The following is an 18490-nucleotide window of genomic DNA, read 5'->3' as shown; positions in this document are numbered from 1 at the left end:
CTACAAAAAAATGAATAATAATCGATTATTTTACTGTCAAAAATGTGGCACTGATTTTGTTTACCAGTCAGTGATCGACTCGGTAATAATAACAACGATCACAAAAATATAACACGTTTTATTTTTTTAATCTCTATGCAGTCTATTTCGGTAAGTGTTACATGTTATTTCCTGCTAGAAAAAACGGACAGTACGTGTATCATATATGCTCATGTGGTATGATAGTTTCTATTAAAATAGAAAATACGTAAAAGTTTCTTATGTGGCTCGTTGGTCTAGGGGTATGATTCTCGCTTTGGGTGCGAGAGGTCCCGGGTTCAAATCCCGGACGAGCCCATTCTTTTCCTTGTCGATTTATTCTATTTTGCACGAATAATTAAAAGCTCAATTAACAAACAGTTCTGAAGTTCTGATCTCGAAGAAGAATGCTGGCTTTCCTGTGAATGGCTATCCACCACTCCAGGCTGTACCTCTTGCACAGTTGGTGAGCATTACACAAGACTACTAGATATGCTGTGATGTTTTCACAGTGTTATTTACGTGTCATTTACATTCACTCGATTAAATATGGTTGACACGTCAGAGTAGAACAGTTTGCAGGAACGAATGGTGGTTAGACCACCTCGTTCTACTATCAGCAGGACCAATACTTAATTCCAGCTACGGGGCTCAGTCGAATGGCAAAATGTTGTGTAAAGCCTTTCTGGCTGTCGATCTGTGTTTTTCTCCCTCTAGCCCCCATAAGAGCCATGAGATAAGTTGGTAAATAGTAGTCTATTCCCTTTGCTGTTACGGCAAGCATATCTTGAGCACATGGGGGAATAACATTATTTCCATAAGCTTCTTAGTTGCTCTGGGCTCTGTCATTTGTACGGTGGCTTCGTGTGATGACTTCAAATGTGATTTTTACATCTCTAGAATGTCTTACGGGTAGCCACTTATAACAGGGGCAAAGGGGTGTGGATTCTTGAATTTTGTAGTAAATGTAGTGATTGATGACTGATAATTATGCGGGACTGTATAATGTGAGGATATTTTGGTGAATATATCACAATCAGAATCATAAAGCCTTCAATCGTCCCACAATGGGGAAATTAGCATCAATATAGATACAGTAAAGTCTCGTTATATCGATATCCAAGGGAGTCAGAAAAAATATCGATATAACCGACCCTGTTTGCATGTAATTTTCTCCGTGTGTGCATAGAAATAGTATCGATATAACCGGGACTATCGATATATCCGATATCGATATAACAAGACTTTACTGTAATAGAATATCGATAAATATAGATTTACTTGATGAGTTTGTGAGAGGTTTTGTGTGCATGGGTTTTTTGATAGGTCTGAGTTTTTCCTGTGATCGAAAATGTATGTATGTATGTATGTATGTATGTATGTATGTATGTATGTATGTATGTATGTATGTATGTATGTATGTATGTATGTATGTATTTATTTATTTATTTATTTATTTATTTATTTGTTATTTATAATTTTTACATAAATTGATTTAACATTTTAAATTTTAAATTTTAAATTTTAAATTTTAAATTTTAAATTTTAAATTTTAAATTTTTAAGATTTATGATTTATATTTTATACTGTATACTTTATACTTTATATTTAATTTTAAATTTTACATATATACATATATATATATATATATATATATATATATATATATATATATATATATATATATATATATATATATATATATATATATATATATATATATATATATATATATATATCGCAAAGAAACGTTATGCGGAGAGGCTTAACAAACAGTTCTCCGCTAACGACTCTGCATCGGTGTGGAATGGCCTGAAAGCAACAACAAATTATCGTTTACCTTCCCCCCAAGCAGTGTACAACAATGGTATGGCTGATGAGTTAAATACATACTTTTGCCGATTTGAAAAGGACACCCCCATTTCCCCGGTCTGCCCACCATTACCAGAAACTACCGTATCTCCGCCCTCTGCCCTACAGATCCACGAACTGGACGTTAGACGGCTCTTCAAGCAGCAGAAGATCAAGAAAGCTGCAGGACCTGACAGAGTGTCCCCCTCCTGCCTGAGAGTCTGCGCTGACCAGCTGGCTCCGGTCTTCACACACATCTTCAACAGATCCCTGGAGCAGTGTAAAGTCCCATCCTGCTTCAAACAGTCTACTATCGTCCCAGTTCCAAAGAAACCAGCACCCTCGGGATTGAACGACTATAGACCTGTCGCTCTGACGTCTGTGGTCATGAAGTCCTTTGAACGCCTCGTGCTGAACCACCTAAAGAACATCACCGGACCTCTGCTAGATCCTCTTCAGTTTGCCTACCGGGCAAACAGGTCTGTGGAGGATGCGGTCAACATTGGACTGCATCACATCCTCAACCACCTTGACAACACAGGAACCTACGCAAGGATCCTGTTTGTGGACTACAGCTCTGCGTTCAATACCATCATCCCAGAACTCCTCATCCCCAAACTTCTCCAGCTTGGTGTGTCCCCCACGATCTGCCAGTGGACCCTCAGCTTCCTGACAGGACGGACACAACAGGTCAGACTGGGAAATATATCATCCACAACACGAACCACGAGCACTGGAGCCCCGCAGGGATGCGTCCTCTCTCCATTGCTCTTCTCTCTCTACACAAACGACTGCACCTCAACGCACCCAGCTGTCAAATTCATAAAGTTCGCAGACGACACCACGGTCATCGGTCTCATCAAAGACGGCGACGAGTCTGCGTACCGACAACAAGTGGAGCAGCTGGAGCTCTGGTGCAGCCGTCACAACCTGGAGCTGAACACGCTCAAGACAGTTGAGATGATGGTGGACTTCAGGAAACATCCATCACCACAGCTACCCCTCACACTATCCAACTGCCTGGTGTCAACCGTTGAGACCTTCAAGTTCCTGGGAATCACAGTCTCCCAGGACATGAAGTGGGAGGTCAACACCAACTCTATCCTGAAAAAGGCCCAACAGAGAATGTACTTCCTGAGGCTGCTAAAGAAGCATGGCCTGCCACAGGAGGTGCTGCAACATTTCTACACGGCTGTCATCGAAACCATCCTGTGTTCTTCCATCACCGTTTGGTTCGGGGCCGCCACAAAAATGGACAAAATCCGACTTCAACGGACAGTTAGGACGGCGGAAAAAATCATTGGCACCGCCCTACCCACTCTCGAGGACTTGCATACTGCAAGAATCCAAACTAGGGCGCGGAAAATCCTACTGGACCCTCCGCACCCTGCCCACCACCTTTTCCAGCTACTCCCCTCAGGCAGGCGCTACCGATCCATGCGCACCAAATCCAGCAGACATTTAAACAGCTTCTTCCCCCAAGCCATTAACTCTTTGAACTCTTTCAACAGTAGCCAAAATGGAACTGTATAGTGCCACTTAGCATTTTTTTTTTTTGACAACGATACTAGTGCAGCGTGTTCTACCGGAAACAAATTCCTTGTGTGTTCTACATGGCAATAAAGATGATTCTGATTCTGATATATATATATGTTTTGGTTGTGTGTGAGAGTTTTTTAGGACCGTTACAGCAATTTTTTGGGGGGAGGGGGGCATAAGATTCAGAAATAACTCTTTGACATGAGATATTTATTTTTATTTGTGCGTGCACGCGTATGTTTGTGTGTGTGTGTGTAGCCAATACCATCCACTTTCCAAACATCACTTGAGTTACTCTACAACATATTTCTAATCTGCTGCTGTGGTGGCACAAAAGTCGCTTGCAAATGTCCATCATTGTCTGCTGAGTTGCCTGTGTCGCAAACTCTTTGATAAGGTCCAGCACGGTAACATAACGCTCAGGTTTATCCTCCCAGCCCTGGAGGAAGCGTATTAATTTTGAGGTCTCGTGAAATGATTTGTTGGCTAAAGATCTATTTTCCACTCCCCCATCTGTGTCTACTGCCGCAGGGTCAACCAAAGCATATTCCACTGTCAAAAGTGTCAGGAGGAAAGCTATTAAAAAAAAAAAGCCTGACTTTTCTTAAGTATCATGAGAATAAGTACTACATGGTTTAGTGAAATCCCTGCCTAAGAGCACTGAAAATCTTTGCGGATTTTCCTCCTATAATATTTATTGCCTAATGGACGACTCAGGAGTGTCAAATAAGAGCGTTGTTAGCCATGAATGCAATTCTGGGGATTGGATTTGATTATATTCGCCGAAAGGATTCCGTGCAACTATGATGGAACTTTTCAGTGATTTAGAAAGTTTTTTTCCTTAGTTCATTATCTAAAAATATGGAATCGATCCTAAAGTTAATAATACAGTATATACAGTATTGAAGAGAAAGTCTACGCTTTTACCTTGACAGCACATTTGCCTAATTCACTTCAAATTGTTCCCAGAAAGCAATAAACATCACCCCCAAAAAATTCTAAGCCCTGTTACCTGTCCGTTTCTTTCGCCACCGTTACTTCATAATCCACCTGAGTGCACGGACGACAGTTTTGACATAAGAGGAAAAAACAGACTTCCCAAGGAGACGGGGCAGTATCTTGAGAGCTTGGGGATAACCGGATTACCACAGACATTTTTGTGCGACTGGCACTTTTTCTTATTACCCATTTCAAGCAACAATACCCCCGCCGCCGCCTTTCCCTTCCTTGCTCTTTCTTCCAAGTCACACCAAATACAGTTGCACATACTCCAATTTACAATTCGAGCTGCTGGCTTAAACACTATAAGTACATTATAAATTTATATTCTTATATTTGTTCCATGGAACTGAATTCATTGAATTCCATCAGTCCGATTTATTTTGTCACATTTACCTTGGTTATTTGCAATCTATTTGCTTTCTATTAGCTATCTGGCTAGCTGGCTGGCTATTGTGCTAGCTATCTATTAGCTGGCTGGCTATCTAGCTAGATAGCTAGCCAGATGTCTAGCTGGCTAGCTATCTATTAGCTATGTATTAGCCAGCTGGCTAGCTTTCTATCTATTTGAGTTGTCCCGGTGTTGAGTGAACGCTGGCGCGTGTGGCTGCCGCTGCTCACCCACAGAAAAACTTATCCTGTGACTGTAAAGTAACCTTGAGAGTTTTAAAAGACGCTTAAAAATGAAATGTATAATAATAATAATAATAATAATAATAATAATAATAATAATAATAATAATAATAATAATAATTATATTATTATTATTATAATTATTATTATTATTATTATTATTATTATTGGCTTTTTCAAGTTCATGTCTGAATGTCATTTTTCAGATTTCAGCATATGTGTGTTGCCGGGTGAATGTAATTTGTCAACAAAAGGTGAACACGACTTGGTGTTCAGGGACAGTAAGATAATACATAGATACAGCCTCAATAAAAATGAAACTATTGGGATTGTTTTTTTTCAGAGGATAAAGAATATATGCATGTGAGTATTACTATTGCTTCATATCACAAAGAAGGTACAGCAAGTGCTGAAGAATGAATGACTTTCTATTTCTTTATGTTGTTTTTTCCCCAGAAGGAGTGGTATACTAGTGTACTATTTTATTACTGGGTGACCCCCGCTGTCCTTTATCCCCGCCACCCTTCTGCTGAAAAGGTCTTATCACGTCTACTTCTGCTGTGCAGCTGCACCGCTGGATCTTTCTAAAACACCGGCTTTCGATTTAAGGGGGGAAATGAAAGAAAGACATCCGACTGAGATGTTCACTGACCTTTATTGAGCTGGTCCACTATGTTGGACATAAGAAATATCTCATAAGGGGAAACAAGATGCCAGAAAATCTATGGTGATTTGAAACAATTTTCAGAACATGTTCGGCAAAGTCCACTCTGACGGAATTTCTGACAGTTTTACTTTATTGCTAATGTCAAACATTTCTCCATCAATGTCATTTCAAGAACATATAAGGAGGCTAAAATTCACATTTGATCAGATAAGGTATCATAATTATGAAAATGGTTCACAGAAATCAATATGGACTCCCGGGACCAGTAAATGATGTCTGTGATTAATTATTGATTGAGCAGGAGGTGAAGATTCTCAGAGTTGTTGCCGAGTAGAATACGGGAAACTTGCAAAAAAAGACTTTAACTCATTCACTGCCATTCTCGAATTTATTCGGGAATTGAAAAAAATATGACATTGAGCGCCATTCCCGAATTTGTTTCGGTTTTGTTTTTTTTCATGCTTGGGTGCTGATAAAGCGCTGGCCATGGCCTCTGGCATTGTTTTTCCCTTCCACAAGGGGGCTGCATTCCCCTTTTTCATGTTAGCGCTGTTAAAGTGCTACATAAATCAATATGTATGTATTGTATTGTATTTTGTACAGTCGGTCCCATTTCAAGGTCAGATAACTCCAGACCCGTATCACTTAGGAATTAACTATTTTTTTCTGATGAAAGAAGATAGTCAAGGATTTATTACGCTGCATTTAATGTTTATGTAGTCCTAAAACTCAATATCCTGTGGGTCCTTGGAATTCGAGTCACAATGACAAAAACCCTGGCCTTGGAATGGATACATTTTTGCACGTCTGGCAGTGAATGAGTTACCGGCAAATAGATTTCAACAAAAGTTTTCAAAAGCCATTTTATCTGAAACGTTTGAAAAAAAACACAATCCCTTTCCAAAATTATAAAGTCAAATAAATGAAACTACAGCCATGCCTTGAGATACGAGTGTCAGCCATTGTTTTTGTTTTGCTTGAAATAAATGTGTGATATGACGCTGTGCTGTGGCAGTGTTGTATGTGTGTGCGGGGGGGGGGTGGATTACTGTGCTCTCTCATCTTCTCATTGGCTTGGCCCACCGTGACAGTGGAGTACAGATGAGAGCTTGACATGCTTGGTCTCTCTCTTTCTTTCATAATAAGCTTCCAACTTGCAACCAGGCTCGACATTTGTCATTCAAACAATTGATGATCACAGAAAACGTTTGATGTGGATTTATTACGCCCTAAAAGAAACCCATGAAGTTTTTTTTCTCCTTTTTGGAGGGTCAGGGCGGCCTGGAAAAGTTGACCTGAATTGTTTCAGATGAATGTGTGGTCTAATATAGAAATGCCCAAACCGTTCGACCACATCAAGAGACCGATGAACGCGTTCATGGTGTGGTCCAGGGGGCAAAGGCGCAAGATGGCTCAGGACAACCCAAAGATGCACAACTCGGAAATAAGCAAGAGGCTGGGAGCCGAGTGGAAAAAACTCAGCGATTCCGAGAAGCGTCCTTACATTGACGAGGCCAAAAGGCTTCGGGCTCAACATATGCAAGAACACCCGGACTACAAGTACAGACCCCGTCGCAAACCCAAAACCCCTCCTCGGACGCAGCGTCTCGTTTTCCCACAAATGGACCCCTTGAATGGATTCTCCGTGGAATCGCCCCTTCTCGTCCAAGGGGATAACCCCGCGACTCTGATGGCGCCGTTCCCCGTGAGACATCTCCATCGGATGGCCGAGTTCCAGTCCCCTTTACGCGGGTATAACTCGCTCACCTTCGGGTACCACTCAGGGGCAGTGGTCGGGGGCTTCGCATGCCTAGGACAACACACCCACGCGTCGCACGGGAGCCCTTATGCGTTGCCGTGTAACTGTGGAGCTTGGTCGGCGGCCGGTGTGCAGCCCCAAGTGGCTTATATTTTACTCCCGGGAGGAATGAGCAAGAGCGGACTGGACGCGTACGCAGCACCTGGAGCCAGTGCGTAAATGGACTGCGGGGGCTACACGAATTGGACACACGGGGTGGTTCGGAAATGCATTTTTTGATTGCGTGGGAAATATTTGCTGTTGATGTGACGTTCAAAACGTCCCGTCGGGGGTCGCCACAGCCTAAGTTTAAATTGATACAGTCGTGCAACGTGAAACATTCGTTCCTTGCTATGAATTACAAATGGTGTGTCCGAAAAATAGCGATTGACGTATCGATAATTGTATACATGTATCGATAATTTCTCGAATTTAACAGCAAACTGTGAAAATCCCAAAACATTGCATAAATTAGAATACAGTATTCAAATTGACCATTCGTTGACAGTTCTGGCCAGCGGGAAAAAAGTACGTGAAAATGTGTTGGATTTACTACATTTTAATTCGGGTAGTGGTTGAAAATAATAAAATCATTGTTCTTTTCAAATCATATAGATGTAATATCTTCTAAAAATATATCGGGATCCAGAGAATTTCATTGTATGAAACCAATTGATAACATACAATTGTGGAAAAACTGAAGAAAGCAAACCCCTCAATTTGTTTGTCGCTATCACACAATACGTTTTGAGTGCGCAAGACTATCTACTATAAATTTCTATTTCTTATTGACATCATATTCGTAAAAGATTGCGCTAATATCACAATTCCCGAAATCCACTCCTGAACTAAAACAAGAAAAACATAAACGTGCTAGAAAAATCAAAGTTAAAACGTCTAGCCCTAGACCAAAAAAATAATATTAAAGCGACGTACAGATGTATAAAAAAGTATTGACTGTAAGTACTCTAACAAAGTGTTTGTACCTTACTTCCTCTCACTGCCAAATATGCAATATTGTATATTAAACACAGGTGTGCTTTATACCGAAAGGGGTTTTGTTTTTTCCCCATGACTTTGTTGTCAGAAAATCTATGGTGATTTGAAACAATTTTCAGAACATGTTCGGCAAAGTCCACTCTGACGGAATTTCTGACAGTTTTACTTTATTGCTAATGTCAAACATTTCTCCATCAATGTCATTTCAAGAACATATAAGGAGGCTAAAATTCACATTTGATCAGATAAGGTATCATAATTATGAAAATGGTTCACAGAAATCAATATGGACTCCCGGGACCAGTAAATGATGTCTGTGATTAATTATTGATTGAGCAGGAGGTGAAGATTCTCAGAGTTGTTGCCGAGTAGAATACGGGAAACTTGCAAAAAAAGACTTTAACTCATTCACTGCCATTCTCGAATTTATTCGGGAATTGAAAAAAATATGACATTGAGCGCCATTCCCGAATTTGTTTCGGTTTTGTTTTTTTTCATGCTTGGGTGCTGATAAAGCGCTGGCCATGGCCTCTGGCATTGTTTTTCCCTTCCACAAGGGGGCTGCATTCCCCTTTTTCATGCTCGCGCTGTTAAAGTGCTACATAAATCAATATGTATGTATTGTATTGTATTTTGTACAGTCGGTCCCATTTCAAGGTCAGATAACTCCAGACCCGTATCACTTAGGAATTAACTATTTTTTTCTGATGAAAGAAGATAGTCAAGGATTTATTACGCTGCATTTAATGTTTATGTAGTCCTAAAACTCAATATCCTGTGGGTCCTTGGAATTCGAGTCACAATGACAAAAACCCTGGCCTTGGAATGGATACATTTTTGCACGTCTGGCAGTGAATGAGTTACCGGCAAATAGATTTCAACAAAAGTTTTCAAAAGCCATTTTATCTGAAACGTTTGAAAAAAAACACAATCCCTTTCCAAAATTATAAAGTCAAATAAATGAAACTACAGCCATGCCTTGAGATACGAGTGTCAGCCATTGTTTTTGTTTTGCTTGAAATAAATGTGTGATATGACGCTGTGCTGTGGCAGTGTTGTATGTGTGTGCGGGGGGGGGGGGGGGGGGGGGGGGGGGGGGATTACTGTGCTCTCTCATCTTCTCATTGGCTTGGCCCACCGTGACAGTGGAGTACAGATGAGAGCTTGACATGCTTGGTCTCTCTCTTTCTTTCATAATAAGCTTCCAACTTGCAACCAGGCTCGACATTTGTCATTCAAACAATTGATGATCACAGAAAACGTTTGATGTGGATTTATTACGCCCTAAAAGAAACCCATGAAGTTTTTTTTCTCCTTTTAGGAGGGTCAGGGCGGCCTGGAAAAGTTGACCTGAATTGTTTCAGATGAATGTGTGGTCTAATATAGAAATGCCCAAACCGTTCGACCACATCAAGAGACCGATGAACGCGTTCATGGTGTGGTCCAGGGGGCAAAGGCGCAAGATGGCTCAGGACAACCCAAAGATGCACAACTCGGAAATAAGCAAGAGGCTGGGAGCCGAGTGGAAAAAACTCAGCGATTCCGAGAAGCGTCCTTACATTGACGAGGCCAAAAGGCTTCGGGCTCAACATATGCAAGAACACCCGGACTACAAGTACAGACCCCGTCGCAAACCCAAAACCCCTCCTCGGACGCAGCGTCTCGTTTTCCCACAAATGGACCCCTTGAATGGATTCTCCGTGGAATCGCCCCTTCTCGTCCAAGGGGATAACCCCGCGACTCTGATGGCGCCGTTCCCCGTGAGACATCTCCATCGGATGGCCGAGTTCCAGACCCCTTTACGCGGGTATAACTCGCTCACCTTCGGGTACCACTCAGGGGCAGTGGTCGGGGGCTTCGCATGCCTAGGACAACACACCCACGCGTCGCACGGGAGCCCTTATGCGTTGCCGTGTAACTGTGGAGCTTGGTCGGCGGCCGGTGTGCAGCCCCAAGTGGCTTATATTTTACTCCCGGGAGGAATGAGCAAGAGCGGACTGGACGCGTACGCAGCACCTGGAGCCAGTGCGTAAATGGACTGCGGGGGCTACACGAATTGGACACACGGGGTGGTTCGGAAATGCATTTTTTGATTGCGTGGGCAATATTTGCTGTTGATGTGACGTTCAAAACGTCCCGTCGGGGGTCGCCACAGCCTAAGTTTAAATTGATACAGTCGTGCAACGTGAAACATTCGTTCCTTGCTATGAATTACAAATGGTGTTTCCGAAAAATAGCGATCGACGTATCGATAATTGTATACACGTATCGATAATTTCTCGAATTTAACAACAAACTGTGAAAATCCCAAAACATTGCATAAATTAGAATACAGTATTCAAATTGACCATTCGTTGACAGTTCTGGCCAGCGGGAAAAAAGTACGTGAAAATGTGTTGGATTTACTACATTTTAATTCGGGTAGTGGTTGAAAATAATAAAATCATTGTTCTTTTCAAATCATATAGATGTAATATCTTCTAAAAATATATCGGGATCCAGAGAATTTCATTGTATGAAACCAATTGATAACATACAATTGTGGAAAAACTGAAGAAAGCAAACCCCTCAATTTGTTTGTCGCTATCACACAATACGTTTTGAGTGCGCAAGACTATCTACTATAAATTTCTATTTCTTATTGACATCATATTCGTAAAAGATTGCGCTAATATCACAATTCCCGAAATCCACTCCTGAACTAAAACAAGAAAAACATAAACGTGCTAGAAAAATCAAAGTTAAAACGTCTAGCCCTAGACCAAAAAAATAATATTAAAGCGACGTACAGATGTATAAAAAAGTATTGACTGTAAGTACTCTAACAAAGTGTTTGTACCTTACTTCCTCTCACTGCCAAATATGCAATATTGTATATTAAACACAGGTGTGCTTTATACCGAAAGGGGTTTTGTTTTTTCCCCATGACTTTGTTGTTGTTTTGTGTCTCGGTTTGGTCCTTTGCATTATATGAATAACAAAGTCAAGTTGTTCATTCATTAAGGATAATCCTTATACAGAATATGAAAGTGTTTCAAGGATGTCGTGTGCGGAAAGTAGTAAAGCTGGCACGTAAAAAAGAAAAGAAAAAGTCATCATGTGACTGTAAAGACCTTGAGAGTTTTGAAAGGCGCTTATAAATGAAATGTATTACTGTATTATTATTAAGTCTGAAGTAGGGGTCAACGTTTCCGACCTGACGCAACGGCGCATTTTAATGACACGTCATTAAAATGCTGATCTATACATATCGAAGATGTACAAAGGTCCACAAGTGAAATTACAATTATCTTTTTTGTACCACCAGAGGGAGCCCGCCAACCATTAGTGGTAATTTTACACTTTTGACTGTTCTCAACGACACGAGAGCAAAAGACACACAAACCTAAGGACTTGTGTTTTATTGTTGCTTATTCAAATCTTGAATCACGCTTCAATAGACGACCATCCATAACAATTCCATTTTCCGCTGAAACTTTGATGAAGCTGAAGGAACACAAAAGCCATCAGAGCGCACTTCCCAAAAAATGGTTTACGATGAGCTCTTCATAAATGTGCCCCGTTAACTACACTCTTCTGCTTTAGAAAGAAATTAGAAATCATTTCTTCTTTTGACAACTCTTGTCTACCTTCCAGAGATTCAAGCATTATAAAAAATGTGTACAAGAAAATTAGAAACACAAAAAAAAAAAAAAAAAAAGAAACCACGGTGATACTTCGGGTTTTGTTCAAGGACATGTGACTAAACAGAATTTAGGAGCAATGTAAGAGCGCTAAATTCAAACCACATCACACAAAAAAAACATTTTAACACAAAAAAGTAATTCATGACACAACTTACTTTTTTTGTATTCAACTGTTTTCAGTGAGGGGCTGGGGTGGTATAATTCTCAAAACAATGAGTGATGGAAACCATCAAGGTTTGTGTGTGTTTTTAAACTATCCCTTTAACTGTAAAAAAAAAAGTTTATATCCGCTCTAATTTTTCACTCAAAAACTCTTCCACGCTGTCTGTGTTCCACTTGAGGATGCTGAGTTCCTCGGTGATGTTCCCGTTGTCGTCCAAAAGCTTGAGTACAGGATCGGAGCCTCGCACGTACTGAGAGTGTAGGAGGTGAAGAAGAAAAAAAAGTGTCAGCAACCCAAAAACTAGAAATAAATAAAACAGTCTCGGGAACTTGGTTTCAACCAAAGGATTTCAGTGTTCCTCACTAATTTACATATCATGGTAAAAAGTGGTGTATTTCGATCATATTTTAAGGTGTGTCAAGTGATATTGTTTCTTAATTTTCAGCAGTTCTTAGCATGGGGTGTGACTCTTTTAGTGTGAAAAGTGAGTTTGTCATCAACACTCACCTTGATCTGAAGACCCTTGAACATTTTGAGCTTGTCACCCTTGACAAAAGCTGCAGATTAAAAAAAAAAGATTAATCAGGGTCGGGTTGTACATGTATCCATTTGTCATTCTATTTTACCACCTAGGAATTTAATTGTTGACAGCCGCAAAGCCCCCCCGAGAAGGTTGCATTTCGAAGAGACAGGTGAGCACACAGGAGGGCTACAGCTGAAGTCAACAAATGGTGGCCAAATGGCCCGTAAGGTGACACGGGGCTGTTCCGGCACGAGATCAGATGCAGTTGAAAATCAGGGAATGAAACACGATGTTATTGAGTAGACAGTGGGTGGTCTTGTTCCACAGCAAATACCCAAACATTCCAAGTTGGGTGCTTGAAAAGCAAGCCGGAGGTCTTAAAGAAAACCTACTGATAAAAAAATACGATATCAGGGATTTGGACGACACAATCTTTGCTTCTTTAGCACAGTGATACTCAACCCCTGTGGAATTAGATACATTTTGCTAGCTTGACGCACTGGGCTAACGCAAATAATGTTGACCTCACGGTTATTAACGTATTCACTGCCAGACGATGTGCAAAAATGTGTCCACTCCAGTGCTAGGGTTTTTGTCATTTTAACTCAAATTGCAGGACTCACAGAATATTAACTCAAATTGCAGGACTCACATAATATTAAGTTTTAGGACTACATAAACATTCAATACAGTTAGAAACCCTAGACTCTCTTCGTTCAACAGAAAATGTCCAAAATACAATACATGGCATACATATTGGTATATACAGTATAGCGCTTTAACAACAGCTGAAGTTGGAACAAAGCGCCAACATGGACAAAATGTGGAAGGGAAAAAACATTGCCAGAGGTCTGACCAGCACTATATCGCCAACCCTCGTAAGAAAAACAAAAATTTGTGAATGGCGGTCCACGTCACGCTTTTCAATTCCCGAATAAATTCAGGAATGGCAGCGAATGAGTTAAAAACATCAAATAAATGTACATCTGAATATAAGGAGTCATCGTGAAAAATACATAAATGCAAGGGAACCCACAATAATACTCAGAAGGATACATTCTTTTTACTTATCAACAAATTGTTAATACTGCATCTTAGCTCAGTCACCCTGCTCTGCTCTTCATCAAATCTCCGCATATTACGACTGAAAAGATTTTGCAGGAGAACTCACCTTGGACTTGGGGGAACCTCCCCAATTTTCATCCACACACCTCCAGGATGGCCCCAGCGTAGAGCTATCGGTCAAGAAAATACAACGAGTTGGTGGTTTATGAGAAGAACTGCAATGCCCACACACGGAGATAAAAGGTGGCACTGCTGGTGGCAGGATGGCTAGCTTGCGGGCATCTCCTGGCGACTGCTTGGAGTCATTTAAAGGACAACCGATGCCTCCGGACAAGTTGTGTCCACGATTTGTAAAATCACTGAAAATGACTTCTACTGAGCGTATTTTACAAAGATTCCACCGCATATTGCTATATTTTACGTTTTAAGACTCGCGCTGAATATTCAGGAAGTCTTGTTTTCGAGTTGATGACAATGCCTGATGTGACGTCACGTCTGGAACGCCCCTGACCGAGAAAGCGACACACAATGCATTTTGGGTACTTTGTTTGGTCTGAAAACTTCGTGTTGATGGCGAAATTAGAAGGAAAACACATAAATAACGCAATGGTGAATCGTGTGTTGCACCAAGACTACTATTTGATAATAATAATAATACATTTCATTTATTTGATACTAGTTGACACAAACTACCAACAGACAAATCAGCCCATTTCCAACGGAGCTTGTGCGCCATCTTGTGCATTTTCTGGGATGCTACATTGGAGTCCTGACGGCTCGAATTGATATGGGAGGACTTCTTTAATCGATTGCAAACATTTATGCTTTCCTCTTCAGAACTACGTATTTGAATCTTATTCATGACTAGATGAGTAACAAGAAAGCATCTTCTCCGAATCTGAAGCCATTGTTTTGATTCTAGAGAAAGGCAAGACGTCCTGGCGTGACATCACGAACAAGGGGGTGGGACCTTCAGAAACTCACCATTTCCGGGGTCATTTTGAAGTAGTTTTGGGACACTTTTACTCTTTTTTATTGGTGTTTTGCATTTGACTAAAAATATCAGCCTGCGTGTTTTGGGTATTTTAGATGCTATAAAACGTTTTTCTGATGTCAGTTAGGAAATAAAAAAATTGCTGTTGGTTGTCCTTTAATTGTGTGGCAGAACATGCAACTGAGTCAACAGATGGTCGCTTTGTCACGAAAAAGCTACGGCGGCAATGTTAAGGAAAGTTGGAGGAAATTGGGAGACTCACGGCTGTCTTTTTGCAGGGGGACAAATTTGATGTTTTCTGTTCAAAAATGATCCCAAAATGGATCGTTGTTTTACAACCAGAAACATAATTTTTGATGCAAAACCTCATATTGCATTTAGATATGGGAAACTGCGACCCCATTGAAGGCAAAAGCCAAAAGGAAAAGAACAATGTATGGGAAACTGTGCCATAGTTTTTAGTCATAAGGACATTATGAACTTATGCACATAGTTAAGTATTATGAGAAAATACAACAATTAAAAATATTTTACAAATTTCATTGGTACACCTTGGCTGGCTAAATGTCACTTTATACCCGGCAAATGGAATTTTCGCTCCAATGCATTTTGGGCTCAAACTATATTCCTGTGAAATTATTCAAATCCAAACGTTCACGTCTTTCATGCCAGCATCCATAGAAGCGACACAGAGAGAAAGATGACATTTGAGAACGCGCCATTTCGGCATTCAAGACTCGTTCCCATGACAAAAGACGTCTCGTTCGTTACATAGCCTGTGCCTTGGCGCTTTAAAGAGTTAAACACATTAAGAGTCCAAGTTCCTCATTAAAACCAGCCAAGTATAACCTCCATACACCCATTAAAAAAGCTACACCTCCAGCCTTGCAGCCGGGGACAAAAACATACATCCAAGGCAGCCTGGTGATGTTCAATCTTGTCCTTGGGTCTCGTGAAGAGTGTGCGCAAGTCGTTCATTGTCTGAATAGGAACCATATGTTTTGCCCTTCGTCTGCAAGGTGTGCTTACAGGAATTAGACCAACTTTAAATAACACAGCAGCGAAGTCTTCAGTCTGGGCTATAGAGGCCTTCAAATTTAATCTCAGGATATCTTTGGCTTGAGGAAAAAAAATCAATTATTCAAAACAAGTTGAGATTTTTTTTTCTCCAACCCTTCTGGAATTTGATTCATTTCTCCCGATACCTAATCAGCCTTGAAACATTTTTTTTAAATCCAGCACTTCCAAAGAAATAATCAAAAAGAATATAACATGAAAATATATAGTCCATATATGTTGCCCATTTAATTAAAATGTAACTGCTCATACGGACCAACCCTTGGTGTGAATAGTGTTTTTTTTAAAAAAAAGCTAAATTAACCCTGCTCAAAAACAATTGACAATATTAATTATTTGAAACCATTTATATATTCTGGCCAAACTATGACTTCAAAACACTTTCAAACTCATTTGAAATTACCCTTAAAAGTAAATGCCGAGCTTTTTTTTATATGGACCAAAATTATATGTGTATATTTGGCAAAGACTCTCACCAAATTCCACTAACGACCCAGGCTAAAATTAGCTACTATTGAAAAGCCATACAATGCATCTACTACCTCACCATTTGAAACAAACCTGTAATTAGTAACCACAAATGTGAACCCAAAACACACAGGAAAATATGTATGGGTTTCGTTTTATATACATATGCAGTAAAATTGTGTGGTTTCTTTGTAGTCCAGCTACTAAATTTTAAAGATGTCAGTCAAAGATGCCAAATTCAAATTGCCCTGAGCTGCCATTTCATGTTTCCTTGTTAGTTAGAGGAACTGCAGTATGGTTACCTTCCGCGATTCCAACTGGGCTTCCTGCTGGCAGCAGTGCCTGCAGTCTGGCTGCAGTTTGGTGAGGCCAAACTCCCCAAGCAGGTCACAGGAACTGCACAGCAGGTTGCTGGAGAAGCCCACATCCCTGCAAGCCTCAGAAGTCAACTCTGAGCCATACGCTGATAGCTATATGGAGGAAGCACAAGATGCAATGGAATATATTTCAAGGAATACATCATTATGCACCGTAATACCACGTTATTAAAAAAAGGATTTATTGCAATTCTTCCCAAAAAGTGGTTTTGTGGTGTTTTTAAAGTGATTAATGGAAATGCAATTGTTTTCAATTGAAATTTTGATTTAAATATTAAGGTTAACATTTTATTAAAAACTATATAGTTATATCATTTACTCTGTCATCGTGCCGGTGTCGCTTCTATATAGTTTTTGTATTTAAGATGAAATTAAAGACCTTTACACTAATTTGTGCTCGCTTCCTCGTTGTTTCATCACTTTAATTGTGTCGAAGACCTAAGTTTGACGTTTCTCAGTTAAATAACCCGATCTTAAAGAAGTGCGCAGCTTTTTCGTACCAAATCACAACGGTTGCACAGATTCAACTCATTAGCAACAAGAGTTTTCGAGATTTAGTCTATAAGCCACGTCATATTGGCGCCTGGGAAACCACGGCATGCGACATAAAAGGATAAATGCAACAGTAAACTGGGCAATCTACCAACACTGGACGCATTTACCAATTTAAGAACAACATATCATGTTATCTTTTATGTTAAAGCGTTAAACTCACCGTTTTTAAAAACGAAAGCAGCCACAGGAGATACATTTCTCCCGACATTTTGTTGAGTGGATGAAAAAACTACAATGACGGGACGTTCAGTTCATATAAAAAAGGGTATTTCACGCTATGCCTGATAAAAATAATTTATGAATTTAATTACACGAATCTAGTTTGGCAAAAAAACAATAGGAAAATAATACGAATATTGAATAGTGTGCTTATTTTAAATTATTTTTTTGTGATGTATAGATTTTTTTTATTTTATGTTGAAAATAGTCGTAGAATCGGCGCACAGGACAGCTATACTTTTTCTTCGTTTATTATTTACCCGCTTAGTTTAAGTGGCTCGGAAAAAAACAGCGCTCCTATGGGTCTGCATATGCAATTGTTGGTTACATCTGTCCAATCCGGTATGTACAGACAACTGTAGCTAACGAATAGAAAGACAACTTCACCATAGAAATCTGATACACCTCGATACCGCCTCAAGTTGCTCTAATGCGTCAACTCACCTGCCATCATGGATATCCCAGTTCGAGCAGCAAACTGTTAAAAGGACCAGTGCTTCTCATTTACGCATACATTAAACTATTTCGGGGGGAAAAAAACATAAGAAAAATGTAATATGGTGTTTGTATGCATTTTTAAAAACATTTTCACGAGTGTTCACTATGTGACAATGACTTGATAAAGAATGAAATGATACTACACATCAAATCTGCCTACAGTGACCAGAGACCAACCCAAACTTTCATGTAATCACAATGAAACTTATTTATTTGAATTTTAAACTTTTTTCACATATAAACGAGGGAACTGGATGAGGCCATTTCACCGGTTCATCGCATGTCCTAGCCACATCCAACATGTCGGCACTGTTGATGTACGTCTCCGTGCTAAGCAGTTCTACCGAGCTTATTTGACGTC

General features: G+C 40.1%; 3 protein-coding genes and 1 non-coding gene across 4 annotated transcripts; 3 read left to right on the top strand and 1 right to left on the bottom strand.

Annotated features, from left to right (window-relative positions):
- The first annotated feature begins 264 nt into the window (after positions 1-264).
- trnap-ugg (transfer RNA proline (anticodon UGG)) lies at positions 265-336 on the top strand. Its single transcript has one exon. It is a non-coding gene; the product is annotated as a tRNA-Pro (tRNA).
- Positions 337-6755: 6419 nt separating this feature from the next.
- On the top strand, positions 6756-7707 carry LOC148891483 (transcription factor Sox-14-like). Its single transcript, XM_089008300.1, has one exon. It carries the CDS (start codon positions 7017-7019, stop codon positions 7683-7685), a length of 669 nt encoding a protein of 222 aa, XP_088864426.1. The 5' UTR covers positions 6756-7016; the 3' UTR covers positions 7686-7707.
- A 1900-nt stretch (positions 7708-9607) lies between these two features.
- On the top strand, positions 9608-12340 carry LOC148891482 (transcription factor Sox-14-like). The gene has a single exon (XM_089008631.1). The coding sequence runs from the start codon at positions 9869-9871 to the stop codon at positions 10535-10537; it is 669 nt and encodes a 222-aa protein (XP_088864757.1). The 5' UTR covers positions 9608-9868; the 3' UTR covers positions 10538-12340.
- Positions 11891-17652, bottom strand: selenof (selenoprotein F). The gene is made up of 5 exons (XM_089008632.1): positions 17573-17652; positions 16783-16950; positions 14048-14111; positions 12861-12910; positions 11891-12603 (listed from the first exon to the last, which is right to left on the bottom strand). The coding sequence occupies exons 1-5, from the start codon at positions 17618-17620 to the stop codon at positions 12472-12474; spliced, it is 462 nt and encodes a 153-aa protein (XP_088864758.1). The 5' UTR covers positions 17621-17652; the 3' UTR covers positions 11891-12471.
- Between the last annotated feature and the right edge of the window lie 838 nt (positions 17653-18490).

Source organism: Hippocampus bargibanti, linkage group LG11, assembly GCF_051943395.1.
Source record: "Hippocampus bargibanti isolate YZ-2025 linkage group LG11, ASM5194339v1, whole genome shotgun sequence".
Taxonomy (NCBI): domain Eukaryota; kingdom Metazoa; phylum Chordata; class Actinopteri; order Syngnathiformes; family Syngnathidae; genus Hippocampus; species Hippocampus bargibanti.
Note: the sequence above shows the minus strand (reverse complement) of the source record. Positions and strands in the feature narration are given on the sequence as shown.

Bases quoted from the DNA above. Each gene is read 5' to 3' on its own strand.
- LOC148891483 (XM_089008300.1), top strand. From the start codon at position 7,017: ATGAATGTGTGGTCTAATATAGAAATGCCCAAACCGTTCGACCACATC.
- LOC148891482 (XM_089008631.1), top strand. From the start codon at position 9,869: ATGAATGTGTGGTCTAATATAGAAATGCCCAAACCGTTCGACCACATC.